We start from the raw sequence: 17533 nt of genomic DNA on the forward strand, positions 1-17533 counted from the left end.
AGTCTAGTCATAGTCTGGACTATAGTCTAGTCTATAGTCTGGACTATAGTCTAGTCTATAGTCTGGACTATAGTCTAGTCTATAGTCTGGACTATAGTCTAGTCTATAGTCTGGACTATAGTCTAGTCTATAGTCTGGACTATAGTCTAGTCTATAGTCTGGACTATAGTCTAGTCTATAGTCTGGACTATAGTCTAGTCTAGTCTATAGTCTGAACTATAGTCTGGACTATCGTCTAGTCTATAGTCTGGACTATCGTCTAGTCTATAGTCTGGACTATCGTCTAGTCTATAGTCTGGACTATCGTCTAGTCTATAGTCTGGACTATAGTCTAGTCTATAGTCTGGACTATAGTCTAGTCTATAGTCTGGACTATAGTCTAGTCTATAGTCTGGACTATAGTCTAGTCTATAGTCTGGACTATAGTCTAGTCTATAGTATGGACTATAGTCTAGTCTATAGTCTGCACTATAGTCTAGTCTATAGTCTGGACATAGTCTAGTCTATAGTCTGGACTATAGTCTAGTCTATAGTCTGGACTATAGTCTAGTCTATAGTCTGGACTATAGTCTAGTCTATAGTCTGGACTATAGTCTAGTCTATAGTCTGGACTATAGTCTAGTCTATAGTCTGGACTATAGTCTAGTCTATAGTCTGGACTATAGTCTAGTCTATAGTCTGGACTATAGTCTAGTCTATAGTCTGGACTATAGTCTAGTCTATAGTCTGGACTATAGTCTAGTCTATAGTCTGGACTATAGTCTAGTCTATAGTCTGGACTATAGTCTAGTCTATAGTCTGGACTATAGTCTAGTCTATAGTCTGTACTATAGTGTAGTCTATAGTCTGGACTATAGTCTAGTCTATAGTCTGGACTATAGTCTAGTCTATAGTCTGGACTATAGTCTAGTCTATAGTCTGGACTATAGTCTAGTCTATAGTCTGGACTATAGTTTAGTCTATAGCCTGGACTATAGTCTAGTCCATAGTCTGGACTATAGTCTAGTCTATAGTCTGGACTGTAGTCTAGTCTATAGTCTGGACTATAGTCTAGTCTATAGTCTGGACTATAGTCTAGTCTATAGTCTGGACTATAGTCTAGTCTATAGTCTGGTCTGGACTATAGTCTAGTCTATAGTCTGGACTATAGTCTAGTCTATAGTCTGGACTATAGTCTAGTCTATAGTCTGGACTATAGTCTAGTCTATAGTCTGGACTATAGTCTAGTCTATAGTCTGGACTATAGTCTAGTCTATAGTCTGGACTATAGTCTAGTCTATAGTCTGGACTATAGTCTAGTCTATAGTCTGGACTATAGTCTAGTCTATAGTCTGGACTATAGTCTAGTCTATAGTCTGGACTATAGTCTAGTCTATAGTCTGGACTATAGTCTAGTCTATAGTCTGGACTATAGTCTAGTCTATAGTCTGGACTATAGTCTAGTCTATAGTCTGGACTATAGTCTAGTCTGGACTATAGTCTAGTCTGGACTATAGTCTAGTCTATAGTCTGGACTATAGTCTAGTCTATAGTCTGGACTATAGTCTAGTCTATAGTCTGGACTATAGTCTAGTCTGGACTATAGTCTAGTCTGGATTATGGTCTAGTCCTATAGTCTGGACTATAGTATAGTCTAGTCTCGACTATAGTCTAGTCTATAGTCTGGACTTTGGTCTAGTCTATAGTCTGGACTGTAGTCTATAGTCTGGACTACAGTCTTCTCTATAGTCTGGACTATAGTCTAGTCGATAGTCTGGACTATTGTCTAGTCGATAGTCTGGACTATAGTCTAGTCTATAGTCTAGTCTATAGTCTAGTTTTTATTCTAGTCTATAGGTCTCTATAGTATAGTATATAGTAGATTGTATGTATTCAGTAAGATGACTTCTAGTCGTTCTTACCATTGCTCCCTTTAACTTATTTTGTCATAATGCTGACGATATATGTTTGCTTATATGTATGTATGTGTTTGTGTGCGTGGAGGAGTATGCGTTACATTTGTTATAAATACATTTAAGTATATTTCGAAATCCCCTTTATTAAAGATTTCCCTTTGTGAGCTTTAGATTAAAGTCATTTTTAACAGCAGCACATGAAGTTGTGTATTAGTGGTGGTGATGGTGTTGTAACAAATATAAATGTTAAGCTTTTTTTATATGATTTTATGGTGAGGTGGTTTTTGGTTGTATTCATTTCCTGTTATTATTACTAGAAGGCTAAAAAAAGCAAAAAAAAGCAAAAAAAAAAAAAAAAAAATATTATAAAAATAACTTTACACTCGTGTTTCCAGTAAAAGTAAAAGGATGTTTTTTTGGGGGGTATGTATTGGAAAATGTTGGTGTAAGGGAATGTAGTGATAACTGTGAACATAATATTTAGTCCTTTGAAAATTATGAATATTGATTATTTTCTGCTTTAAGGCCATTTTTTTGGTAAAGAGTTTGTTGGCCTTGCTGTTGCTTTAAAAAAAGGTTTATACAAGTTTATTATAATTCCTGGTAAAATGTTGACCTTTTTTTTTGTTGTGTATAAGCTAATGAAAATGTTGTTTTTTTTTGTAGAACATGTTTTGACCATTTGCCTGGATACCAAAAGGACTTTATTTGTGTGTTAATTTTGCCATGTTTATCATTCATTTGTTAAAATTTTATGAAAATTACATATAAACATGAATGTTTAAATTAACAATTTACTCTTTTTTTGTAACTTTGAACCTAAAAAAGGTTTTAAATAATTTCATTTACATTTTAATACAACAACTGCCAATTGGGCTCAAGGATATGGCTAGAGAGAGAGTGAAATGAATACATTTTGCTTGATTAAGAAATTTTAAAAAAAGATTGAAAATTCATAAATTTTATTTCTTTAGAGGTTATGTTACATTTTTATAGAGAACTTTTTTAAAATTAAAGATATTTGAATAAAATTTTCTGTTAATCATACTTAATACTTAATTTATATTTTCTCTTAATTTCAGCTTTCTACGCCGTACCGTTTGGTTTCTACGAGCATTTAAAAATGTAAGTAATTTTACACAGTTTTTTAACTAATTTTAGAGATGATATTACAGTTTTAAGCAAAACTTTGTCAAGGTTAAAGATTTTTAATCATTTTTTATATTCTTAATGCTAGGTATATATTGGATATTGCTTAGTATATATTGGATCCTAATTTTAGCTCTCTACAGCTTTTCGTTTAGTCTCTATGAGCCTTTAAAAATTTGTGTAATTTTACACAATTTACAGTGTAATTTAACTTTATTTATTACAAAATAACAAAAAGCACTAAATAAGCAAAATTTCTTTTTCATTATTATTTCTATTGAAAAATATTAAAATTCTAATTTATTCGAAAACTTTTTTTCACCAAAAAAAAAAACTTTTTATAACTTTCCCCTTTTTCTCAGGCCTTAAAATTAAACTTGAACAAATTTCTTTACACCAAAATAAACATAAATTATATTATTTCCTTTCTTTTATCTGCGTAACATTTTTGAAAATTAAGCAGCTCAATAATAAAAAATACGTGCAAATTGGCTGTTTATAAGACTCTAGGGAATATCGCCAAAAAAATAACGCAAAAAAACTATACAACGTACTTTTTAAACAACACAAGCACGTCATGGCACAAAACACACACATATACACACATCCAACAAAAATTGATTAAATTTAACCTTTTTTTTCTTCATTCCTCCTTAAGATCCTTGTAATAATGAATATGTTTGTTGTAATGTCTCAGTATGTAAGTAAATTTTACTTTTTGTTGTTGTTGTTTTTATTGCGTTGAGAGTAATAAATAAGAAAATAGATATAAATTCCTACAAATTGTATTGATGTTAAAATAGAATTTTCATGTGAATTTTTTTGATTTTGAATTGCTTTCAGTCAGGAAAGACTACTAGTTGTAGTGGGTTTAATGTAGGAAAAAGCTAGAGTTTCTTTTTTTTTTCTCTATTAATAAAGGTTATAAATCAGAATTAGCTTTTATTTCAGGTAACAAAACGCTCTACCTTAGAAGAAATACACTTAGAAAATGTGGTCAATATTCTAGTGTATAGTCCAGACCATAGACTCAGACTATACATTACACATCACTCTACAGACTATAATCCAGACTGTAGAGTAGACAATAGTACAGACTATAAAGTAGACAATAGTCCCGACTATAAAGTAAACTACAGTCCTGACTATAGAGTGAACTATAATCAGGACTAATGAGTACACTATAGTCCAGACTATAGACAACAGTCCAGACTATAGAGTAGACTATAGTCCAGACTATAGAGTAGACTATAGTCCAGTCTATAGAGAAGCCTATAGTACAGACTATAGAGTAAACTATAGTCCAGACTATAGAGTAAACTATAGTCCAGATTATAGAGTAACCTATAGTCCTGACTATAGAGTAAACTATAGTCCAGACTATAGAGTAACCTATAGTCCAGACTATCGAGTAGACAATAGTCCAGACTATAGAGTAGACAATAGTCCAGACTGTAGAGTAAACTATAGTCCAGACTATAGAGTAGATAATAATCCAGACTATAGAGCAGAATGTAGAGTAAACTATAGTCTAGACTATAGAGTAGACTATAGTCCAGACTATGGAGTGGACTATATCCAAATTATAAAGTAGACTATAGTCCAGACTATAAAGTAGACTATAGTCCAGACTATAAAGTAACTATAGTCCAGACTATAAAGTAGACTATAGTCCAGATTATAAAGTAGACTATAGTCTAGACTATAAAGTAGACTATAGTCCAGACTATAGAGTAGACAATAGTCCAGACTATAGACTAAACTATAGTCCAGACTATAGACTAAACTATTGTCCAGACTATAGACTAAACTATAGTCCAGACTATAGACTGAACTATAGTCCAGACTATAGACTAAACTATAGTTCAGACTATAGACTAAACTATAGTCCAGACTATAGACTAAACTATAGTCCAGACTATAGACTAAACTATAGTCCAGACTATAGACTAAACTATAGTCCAGACTATAGACTAAACTATAGTCCAGACTATAGACTAAACTATAGTCCCGACTATAGAGTAGACTATATTGTAGACTATAGTCTACAGAGTAAACTAATGTCCGGACTATAGAGTATACTATAATCTAGATTATAGAGTTGATTATTGACTAGTCTATAATCTGGACTATTGACTGGTCTATGGTCTGGACTATAATACAGACCATAAACTATATTATAGTTTAGTCAATAATCTGGACTATTGTCTAGTCAATAGTCTGTATTATAGTCTACTATATTGTCTGGACTATAGAGTAGTCTATATTCTGCACTATTGTATAGTCTGTAGTCTTGAGTATATAGTATGAACTATAGTATAGTCTATAGTCTGAACTGTAGTCTAGTCTAAAATCTGGACTATAGTCTGCTATATAGTCTGCACTATTGTTTGCTCCATAGTCTGGACTATAGTTCACTCTGCAGTCTGGACTATTGTCTACTCTATAATCTACTTTATTGTCTGGACTATTCAAAACTATAATCTTGTCTATAGTCTGTTCTATATTCTAGTCTTTAGTCTGAACTATAGTCTAATCTGGACTAAAACATTTATCCTTTAATCATTTCTTTAAGTGTATTACTTTATAGTCAGTTACATATTAACTTATATTTTTGTAGGCACTTTTATTTAGTCACTTTGCTTTAGCCTTTTTTTCCTTTTCCTCTTCTCAATTTAGCTCTAAAACTTTTTTAAGCTTTTTAATGTTTTTTAAGTCTTTAAAAATTGTCATAAATTATAGTATTAGAGAAGCTCTACACACGCACAAATGCTAGTATAAACTCTGCTACCTCTTAATACAGGTACATACATATATGAAATTGTCTATAGTTATAATAACTAGTAATAGAAATAAATAAATGGATTTAAAACTTAAAAACTATAAAGAACTTTTCATTAGCATGATTTATAGAGATAGAAAAAAAAAAAGAAATATTTTATTGCATATTTTTGTGTTGCTAAAATATTCTATGTATGAGTAAAATCTGACCATAAATTGTATATCTCTTTTTTTCGACATTTAAAAGAATCTAGAATATTCATATTTTAAGTGTTTTGTGTTTGTAGAATAAATCAATATGAATCAATTGCAATGACACTTTATGTCAAAAATTGTAGTTTGGGTTCTAAAAGAGTTATGGCTTTAGTAAATCATAGCATTTTTGTAAAGAGAATTTTTTATTGGTTTTGTGTAACTTACAAATACCTACAATTAGTAGCAAAAGGCTGTATTATTTATGGAAATATGGAGCTTTGTGTGATGTTTTGTAACATTATGTCTTGAGGGATTAAATTTACATTAATCATACTATAGTCCAGTCTATAGCGTAATCTGGTCCACAGTCTAGCTTATAGTCTAGTCTATAGTCTAGTCTATAGTCTAGTCTATAGTCTAGTCTATAGTCTAGTCTATAGTCTAGTCTATAGTCTAGTCTATAGTCTAGTCTATAGTCTAGTCTATAGTCTAGTCTATAGTCTAGTCTATAGTCTAGTCTATAGTCTAGTCTATAGTCTAGTCTATAGTCTAGTCTATAGTCTAGTCTATAGTCCAGTCTATAGTCTAATATATAGTCCAGTCTATAGTCTATTCTATAGTCCAGTCTATAGTTTAGTCTTTAGTCTAGTATATAGTCTAATCTATAGTCTAATCAGTAGTCTAGGCTATAGTGTCTACTGGATTAGTCTGTGGTCTAATCTAAACGATAATCGGAGTTGTATAGAAGTCTAATAATTGATTAGTTTAACTCTAATATCTATTTGTAGCATGATGAAGTTTGTTAAATTTTAATTAATTTTCTTTTCATTAAAAGTTTTAAAAAGTGTTTAAAAATTAAAAAAAATTTTTAAAGGTCTTTTCGACTTTTTCTTAATCCTTAAGCTCCTTTTGACATGACCTATTATTTGTTTAAAACATTAACTCATTTTGTAGAAAAAAGAAGAAACGTTTAATTATAAAATTAAATATTTAAATGTAACGGATGTTGTTGTTGTTGTGTTATTATGCTACACATAACTAAACAATCATTGACATATCCTTTTGGCATATCCTGGCGATAATGTTTAGTAATTAACGCCCGATTACAGATGAATACACAAGCAAAAACACGCACACAGAGAAACCCAAACAGACTCCTGAACACCAACCAGCCATCTCTACATTCCGCCATTCCCCTTTAAGCTTTTAAGCTCATATTGTATTAACAAAGTTACGCCATTTAAAGACATGCGATTGTGTTAAGGATGATGATGAGGACGTGTTTGAAAATGACTACGACTAAAGTTGTCTGTGAATTGAAATCAGGGTAAAAACAGCCAAAAATTTTCAACATGAATACAAAAATAAACAACCTAAATAAACCTATAGCCACCTCTCTAGGCCCCCTTTTCATTCCACCACATAAAACAAAAATAAAGGAAAAGGAAGTAGTGTTTAAAGGAAGTGTGTATTGCTAGTAGGCTCCTAATGACTGCTAATGTTTATTGCTGTTTGTGTGTCGATTCGAGTATTTGAATGAAATATCCATGAATATAAATACGAAATTAATGCAGCAGAATAATTTAGCTTTAGCGCCTTAACCAAAAAAAAAGGTTTAACAGTTGAAGGGAAACTCATACTTCAAAAAATGTTTAGTGGCTGTTTCCATGGAAAGGTTTGAGTAGATTTTCCAAAAATAAAATATTTACATACAAAACGTATCGTTGAAAATAAATATCAATTAATGGGACTCTAAGGAGAAATTTTAAACATAAGGAAATAAGCGAATAAAGCTGGAAAATCTAATAAAGGAATAAAACATGAAAACTTAAAAAGGACATGTTGCAAAACATGGTCTAAACTATAGTCTAAAACTATAGACTAGACTATAGACTAGACTAGACTAGACTATAGACTAGACTATAGACTAGACTATAGACTAGACTATAGACTAGACTATAGACTAGACTATAGACTAGACTATAGACTAGACTATAGACTAGACTATAGACTAGACTATAGACTAGACTATAGACTAGACTAGACTAGACTAGACTAGACTAGACTATAGATTAGACTATAGACTAGACTATAGACTAGACTATAGACTAGACTATAGACTAGACTACTAGACTAGACTATGGACTAGACTATAGACTAGACTATAGACTAGACTATAGACTAGACTATAGACTAGACTAGACTAGACTATAGACTAGACTATAGACTAGACTATGGACTAGACTATGGACTAGACTATAGACTAGACTATAGACTTGACTATGACTAGAATATAGACTAGACTATAGACTAGACTATAGACTAGACTATAGACTAGACTATAGACTAGACTATAGACTAGACTATAGACTAGACTATAGACTAGACTATAGACTAGACTATAGACTAGACTATAGACTAGACTATAGACAAAACTATAGACTAGACTATAGACTAGACTATAGACAAAACTATAGACTAGACTATAGACTAGACTATAGAACTAGACTATAGACTGGACTATAGACTAGACTATAACTAGACTATAGACTAGACTATAGACTAGACTATAGACTAGACTATAGACTAGACTATAGACTAGACTATAGACTAAGACTATAGAATAGACTAGACTATAGACTAGACTATAGACTAGACTATAGACTAGACTATAGACTATACTAGAGACTAGACTATAGACAAGACTATAGACTAGACTATAGACTAGACTATAGACAGACTATAGACTAGACTATAGACTAGACTATAGACTAGACTATAGACTACACCATAGACTACACCATAGACTACACATAGACTACACTATAGACTACACTATAGACTAGACTATAGACTAGACTATAGACTAAGACTATAGACTAGACTATAGACTAGACTATAGACAAGACTATAGACTAGACTATAGACTAGACTATAGACTAGACTATAGACTAGACTATAGACTAGACTATAGACTAGACTATAGACTAGACTATAGACTAGACTATGGACTAGACTATAGCCTAGACTATAGCCTAGACTATAGACTAGACTATAGACTAGACTATAGACTAGACTATAGACTAGACTATAGACTAGACTATAGACTAGACTATAGACTAGACTATAGACTAGACTATAGACTACACTATAGACTACACAATAGACTACACTATAGACTAGACTATAGACTAGACTATAGACTAGACTATAGACTAGACTATAGACTAGACTATAGACTAGACTATAGACTAGACTATAGACTAGACTATAGACTAGGACTATAGACTAGACTATAGACTAGACTATAGACTAGACTATAGACTAGACTATAGACTAGACTATAGACTAGACTATAGACTAGACTATAGACTAGACTATAGACTAGACTATAGACTAGACTATAGACTACACTATAGACTAGACTATAGACTAGACTATAGACTAGACTATAGGACTAGACTATAGACAAGACTATAGACTAGACTATAGACTATACTATAGACTACACTATAGACTAGACTATAGGCTAGACTATAGACTAGACTAGACCTAGACTAATAGACTAGACTATAGACTAGACTATAGACTAGACTATAGACTAGACTATAGACTAGACTATAGACTAGACTAGACTATAGACTAGACTATAGACTAGACTATAGACTAGACTATAGACTAGACTATAGACTAGACTATAGACTAGACTATAGACTAGACTATAGACTAGACTATAGACTAGACTATAGACTAGAGTCTAGTCTATAGTCTAGTCACTAGACTATAGACTAGACTATAGACTAGACTATAGACTAGACTGTAGACTAGACTGTAGACTAGACTGTAGACTAGACTATAGACTAGACTATACACTAGACTATAGACTAGACTATAGACTAGACTGTAGACTAGACTATAGACTAGACTATAGACTAGACTATAGACTAGACTATAGACAAGACTATAGACTAGACTATAGACTAGACTATAGACTTGACTATAGACTAGACTATAGACTAGACTATAGACTAGACTATAGACTGGACTATAGACTAGACTATAGACTACACTATAGACTAGACTATAGACTAGACTATAGACTAGACTATAGACTAGACTATAGACTAGACTATAGACTAGACTATAGACTAGACTATAGACTAGACTATAGACTAGACTATAGACTAGACTATAGACTAGACTATAGACTAGACTATAGACTAGACTATAGACTAGACTATAGACTAGACTATAGACTAGACTATAGACTAGACTATACAGACCAGGACTAGACTATAGACTAGACCATAGACTAACTATAGACTACACCATAGACTACACCATAGACTACACTATAGACTACACTATAGACTAGCACTATAGACTAGACTATAGACTAGACTATAGACTAGGACTATAGACTAGACTATAGACTAGACTATAGACTAGACTAGTAGGACTAGACTATAGACTAGACTATAGACTAGACTATAGACTAGACTATAGACTAGACTATAGACTAGACTATAGACTAGACTATAGACTAGACTATAGACTAGACTATAGACTAGACTATAGACTAGACTAGACTAGACTATAGACTAGACTATAGACTAGACTATAGACTAGACTATAGACTAGACTATAGGACTAGACTATAGACTAGACTATAGACTAGACTATAGATTAGACTATAGACTAGAATAGACTATAAACTAGATTATATACTATAAACTAGACCATATACTAGGCTATAGGCTAGACCATAGACTAGGCTATAGACCAGACTAGACTAAAAACTAGGCTATAGACTAGACTAAAGAATAGGCTACAGACTAGACCATAGACTAGGCTATAGACTATAGATATTGACTATAGATATTGAAAACTGCTTTATATAAAGCTGCTAATAATCATGTGATGTTAATAACATTTTAAAATTCTTGTTAAATTAAATGTTTATAAAATATCGTAAAAATCTTCTCTGTATCAAGAGAAGCGTAACATTGTGTTTTTCTGTTAAAACTACTGGTTAACATTCTGTTAACTTCTCTGACCTTGGCTAAAATATTGTTCGTTAGAGTTGTTTTTTTAAATTTATAAAAATTTATTTTTATTAAAATTTTTTAAAAATAATGATAAAAGTTCATAAATTTAAAAAAAAATATATCTAATTTATTTTTTTGTTAACTTTTTTTCAAATTGATTTTTCAATATTGATTTTTTTTATTTATTTTAAAAAAATTGTTTAATACTCTTCCCTTTAACTTTTTGAATAGTTAGCAACTTTTGTTTGTCTTCCCAAACAAATAAGTTCGTTAACTTGCGATTGCCCCTCTCAGCAGCAAAAAAATGCTGAAGTTTTATATAAAAACAATAAGAAAAATACACCAACATAGAGCCTTTTCAAAAAAAAATGCCTTTGTTTCTACTAGAATCCAACTCCAACATAATAGTGTGTAATCAAGTTTGCTATTGTTGTTGTGGCTAGATTTATTTGTTGTTATTTACTTTTTCTACTTTTCTTCTATTTCTAATTCTTAACGATTTGTTTGTTTCCTTTTTTTCTACAACAAAAATTAACAACATCATTATTTTGAAAACATAAACATTATAATGAAGTTAAACATTATGATGATGTAAACCATTCATCATTATGTTCAATTGTTTACCGTCCTTCATTGTGTGCAAAAAACAGTAAATAAGAAAAATAAAAAACAAACAACAAATATTAAACAACTCCAACATATGTTGTTGTTACTGCTTACTGCTTTTGTTGGTGTTGTTGTTGTAACGACAATGAAATTGAAAAAAATAAATAAAAAAGAAGCTGCTGCTTCTTTTGTATTTGCAGATGAAAAAAATACAAAAAAGAAAGAAAAACAAAACAAAAGCCGGCAAAACAAGATGTACAAGTTTTTTTCTCTCTCTGTAATTCTCTCTCCATCACTATGCTGAATATGTTGTGATAACAGGTTTTTTTGGCTTAAATGAATTTAAATGTTATACACTTGTTTTGTGTACATGTTTATAACAGTGTGATAGACTGTTAAGTACTCAATAAGAATACTACTAACTCTGTACGAAGCTAACAGTGTGCTGACATGTTTCTGTGCTGCGTTAGTGGAATTGAGGGAAAAATGTCTAGAACAGATCTAGAACAGAACTAGAACAGAACTAGAACAGAACTAGAACAGAACTAGAACAGAACTAGAACAGAACTAGAACAGAACTAGAACAGAACTAGAACAGAACTAGAACAGAACTAGAACAGAACTAGAACAGAACTAGAACAGAACTAGAACAGAACTAGAACAGAACTAGAACAGAACTAGAACAGAACTAGAACAGAACTAGAACAGAACTAGAACAGAACTAGAACAGAACTAGAACAGAACTAGAACAGAACTAGAACAGAACTAGAACAGAACTAGAACAGAACTAGAACAGAACTAGAACAGAACTAGAACAGAACTAGAACAGAACTAGAACAGAACTAGAACAGAACTAGAACAGAACTAGAACAGAACTAGAACAGAACTAGAACAGAACTAGAACAGAACTAGAATAGAACTAGAACAGAACTAGAACAGAACTAGAACAGAACTAGAACAGAACTAGAACAGAACTAGAACAGAACTAGAACAGAACTAGAACAGAACTAGAACAGAACTAGAGCAGAACTAGAACAGAACGAGAACAGAACTAGAACAGAACTAGCACAGAACTAGAACAGAACTAGAACAGAACTAGAACAGAACTAGAACAGAACTAGAACAGAACTAGAACAGAACTAGAACAGAACTAGAACAGAACTAGAACAGAACTAGAACAGAACTAGAACAGAACTAGAACAGAACTAGAACAGAACTAGAACAGAACTAGAACAGAACTAGAACAGAACTAGAACTGACTAGAATAGAACTAGAACAGAACTAGAACAGAACTAGAACAGAACTAGAACAGAACTAGAACAGAACTAGAACAGAACTAGAACAGAACTAGAACAGAACTAGAACAGAACTAGAACAGAACTAGAACAGAACTAGAGCAAACTAGAGCAGAACTAGAACAGAACTAGAACAGAACTAGAACAGAACTAGAAACAGAACTAGAACAGAACTAGAACAGAACTAGAACTAGAACAGAACTAGAACAGAACTAGAACAGAACTAGAACAGAACTAGAACAAACTAGAACAGAACTAGAACAGAACTAGAACAGAACTAGAACAGAACTAGAACAGAACTAGAACAGAACTAGACAGAACTAGAACAGAACTAGAACAGAACTAGAAACAGAACTAGAACATAACTAGAACAGAACTAGAACAGAACTAGAACAGAACTAGAACAGAACTAGAACAGAACTAGAACAGACTAGAACAGAACTAGAACAGAACTAGAACAGAACTAGAACAGAACTAGAACAGAACTAGAACAGAACTAGAACAGACTAGAACAGAACTAGAACAGAACTAGAACAGAACTAGAACAGAACTAGAAACAGAACTAGAACAGAACTAGAACAGAACTAGAACAGAACTAGAACAGAACTAGAACAGAACTAGAACAGAACTAGAACAGAACTAGAACAGAACTAGAACAGAACTAGAACAGAACTAGAACAGAACTAGAACAGAACTAGAACAGAACTAGAACAGCATAGAACAGAACTAGAAAGAACAGAACTAGAACAGAACTAGAACTAGAAGAACTAGAACAGAACTAGAACAGAACTAGAACAGAACAGAACTAGAACAGAACTAGAACAGAACTAGAACAGAACTAGAACAGAACTAGAACAGAACTAGAACAGAACTAGAACAGAACTAGAACAGAACTAGAACAGAACTAGAACAGAACTAGCACAGAACTAAACTAGAACAAACTAGAACAGAACTAGAACAGAACTAGAACAGAACTAGAACAGACTAGAACTAGATCTAGAGCAGAGCTAGAACAGAGCTAGAACTAGAACAGAACTAGAACAAACTAGAACAGAACTAGAATAGAACTAGAACAGAACTAGAACAGAACTAGAACAGAACTAGAACAGAACTAGAACAGAAATAGAACAGAACAGAACTAGAACAGAACTAGAACAGAACTAGAACAGAACTAGAAACAGAACTAGAACAGAACTAGAACAGAACTAGAACAGAACTAGAACAGAACTAGAACAGAACTAGAACAGAACTAGAACAGAACTAGAACAGAACTAGAACAGAACTAGAACAGAACTAGAAAGAACTGGAACAGAACTAAAATAGAATTAGAACAGAACTACAACAGAACTAGAACAGAACTAGAAAAGAACCAGAACAGAACTAAAATGAACTCTAACGTTGTAATTTTAGGCATTTCCTTACGAATTCTATTAAATAACATAAATTTCCTGTGTAATTTATAAATAACATGAGAAATTCATGTTATTTAATCAATAACATTTTGAAATTATGTTACTAATAACTTAACATTACAAATACTCTGTTAGGGCAGTAATTAACATTTAAATGGCTATGTTAACTGGTTATTAAACATTCATTAAACTAACATAATTACACCAATTCCATCTCTCTCAGCTGCTGATAACTACTCTTTAGCTCTTTATTCAGCTGTAGAAAATTTAGTAAACAAACTTTAAACAGCAACAACAACAGCAACTTTGCACGATTCCCCATTTAGTGAGTGTTTAGTAAACACTCTCCTCCACAAGCCTTGCTGTTGTTGTGTTTTCTTTTCATTTGTTGAGTATTTGTTGGTGTTGTTGTTTTTGTATTCAGTATGTTGAGTGTTGAAACTTGTTTTGTTGTTGATTATTCTTACGCTGATGATAATGATGATGATTTTAGTTTGTCAGCGGGTTTCAATGCGTTCGGTTGTTATTAAAAAGTAAAACGGTAGAATTTTATTTGAATTTAAATTCAAAAATAAAGAAAAAACAAAACGAATTTGTTTTACGGTCGTTCTTAAGATGATGTTTTTTTTTTGTCTGAAATCACACTCTTAATGGATTACGGTGCTTTTTATTAAGTGAACAAAAGAAAATAAATAAGAAATAAAGAAAAGAATATAAGAAAAAAAAATCTTAAAGAAATATAGAAAAAGGCCGACGACATTTTTTTTTAAGTGAAGAAATATTAAATTAAATGTAAAGAAAAAATTAAAAAGAAATTAAAAAAAATAATAAAGAAATTTAACAAAAGCAAACAAATTACAAAAAGAAAATTTTGTTAAACAACAAGTGTTAATAAAGTGAAGAAAGGAAAAATATAAAGCAAAAGAAGAAAAAATACCAAACAAGTGTAAAGCAAAAAAGAAAAAAAAGGAATAAAGCAAAAATCACAAAGAAAGCCACAAAGCAAAATCAATAAAAATGAAGCCTGTGGATCAAATTCAAAAATAAAGAAAAAAAATTTTAAACAAAAAATTTAAAAAAAAAATTTATTAAATTTAAAATAAAAAGTGTTAAAAATTTATCAGAAAATTCAAACCAAAATGTCGCCTTTAACAAAAATAATTTGCACACCCCGATATTTCTTACATTTTATGGTCCTGTTAATATTAAATTCCCCCTCCACAAAGGCGGTTCATCGTTACGATCAGTCTTCCTCATTGGATACCAGTAATCCCTATTATCGCACCTCTAGTTCGGGTGAAGTTTTTGGCTCCTCTTCTTCTCTACCCAGTGATGCCTTTCCTCATCACAATCGCTGTGAAGCCATAACAATTTCTATCTGTAAAAATATTCCCTACAATATGACCATTATGCCCAATCTAATAGGTCATACTAAACAGGAAGAAGCCGGTTTAGAGGTTCATCAATTTGCTCCTCTAGTCAAAATTGGCTGCTCACCCGATTTACAATTATTCCTATGCTCTCTATATGTTCCCGTTTGTACGATACTTGAACAACCCATACCACCTTGTCGTTCGTTATGTGAATCGGCTCGTGTTTGTGAGACTCTTATGAAAACTTATAACTTTAATTGGCCCGAAAATTTAGAATGTTCAAAATTTCCTGTACATGGTGGAGAGGCTTTATGTGTAGCGGAGAATACTACTTCTTCAACGCCTTCTCCTACACGTATGGTGCCTAAGGTTACGACACGTAAAAATTATGCTGGTCTTGATAGTCCTCATCGTGATATCGGTTTCGTGTGTCCCGTACAATTGAAAACACCACAGGGTATGGGTTATGAGCTGAAAGTTGGTGGAAAGGTAAGTGTGATTCTGAGTGAATTCTTATTGGATTATAGAAATAAAGTGTTCCTTTTGCCGACGGTACAAAATTTTTTGTTTTCGAATAACTTTTTTTAGAAAAGGTGATCAGAATGTGAGGAAGTTTTATATAGAAAAGTTGATAAGAATCTGAAGAACTTTTCTGTAGAAAAGTTGATCAGTTTCAGAAGAACTTTTCTTTAGAAAAGTTTATCAGAATCTGAGGAAGCGTTAATTTGGAAAAGAACTTTTTTTGAAGAACTTTTCTGCAGAAAAGTGGATCAGTTTCAGAAGAGCTTTTATTAGAAAAGTTTATGAGCATCTGAGGAAGTTTTCTTTAGAAAAGTTGATCAGAATCTGAAGCACTTTTCTTAAGAGAAGTTGATAAGAATATAAAAACCTTTTCGTCAGTAAACTGAAGAATTTTTTTGATAGAAAAATCAGAATCTGAAGAACTTTTCTATAAAAGTAACGATCAGAATCTGAAGAACTTTTCTTAGAAAACTTGATCAGAATCTGAAGAACCTTTTTTAGAAAACTTGATTAGAATCTGAAAAACTGTTCTTTAAATAAGTTAATCAGAATCTGAAGAACTTTTCCATAGAAAAGTTGATCAGAATCTGAAAAAATTTTACATAGAAAGAATCTGAAGAAATTTTCTTAGAGAAGTTAATCAAAATATGATGAAATTTTCTATAGAAAAGTTGATCAGAGTCTCAAGAACTTTTCCATAGAAAAGTTGATCAAAATCTGAAAAACTTATCCATAGGAAACTTGATAAGAATCTGAAGAACTTTTCTTTAAAAAAAGTTGATCGGAATCTGAAGAACTTTTCTTAGAAAACTTGATCAGAATCTGAAAAACTTTTCTATAGAAAAGTTGATCAGAATCTGAAAAACTTTTCTTTAAATAAGTTAATCAGAATCTGAAGGACTTTTCTTAGAGATGTTAATCAAAATATGAAATTGTATAAATTTTCTATAGAAAAGTTGATCAGAGTCTCAAGAACTTTTCCATAGAAAAGTTGATCAAAATCTGAAGAACTTATCCATAGGAAAGTTGATAAGAATCTGAAGAACTTTTCTTTAAAAAAAAGTTGATCGGAATCTGAAGAACTTTTCTTAGAAAACTTGATCAGAATCTGAAAAACTTTTCTATAGAAAAGTTGATCAGAATCTGAAAAACTTTTCTTTAAATAAGTTAATTAGAATCTGAAGGACTTTTCTTAGAGAAGTTAATCAAAATATGAAATTATATAAATTTTCTATAGAAAAGTTGATCAGAGTCTCA

At 31.6% G+C, this 17533-nt stretch overlaps 1 protein-coding gene across 1 annotated transcript; it reads left to right on the forward strand.

Annotated features, from left to right (window-relative positions):
* Positions 1-15487: 15487 nt before the first annotated feature.
* On the forward strand, positions 15488-16342 carry LOC119614066 (frizzled-like). The gene has a single exon (XM_037970167.1). It carries the CDS (start codon positions 15521-15523, stop codon positions 16340-16342), a length of 822 nt encoding a protein of 273 aa, XP_037826095.1. The 5' UTR covers positions 15488-15520.
* The last annotated feature ends 1191 nt before the right edge of the window (positions 16343-17533 follow it).

This window comes from Lucilia sericata, unplaced genomic scaffold (assembly GCF_015586225.1).
Source record: "Lucilia sericata isolate MDLA Ls3-8-SP2 unplaced genomic scaffold, ASM1558622v1 Contig002551F_arrow, whole genome shotgun sequence".
NCBI classification, from domain to species: Eukaryota; Metazoa; Arthropoda; class Insecta; order Diptera; family Calliphoridae; genus Lucilia; species Lucilia sericata.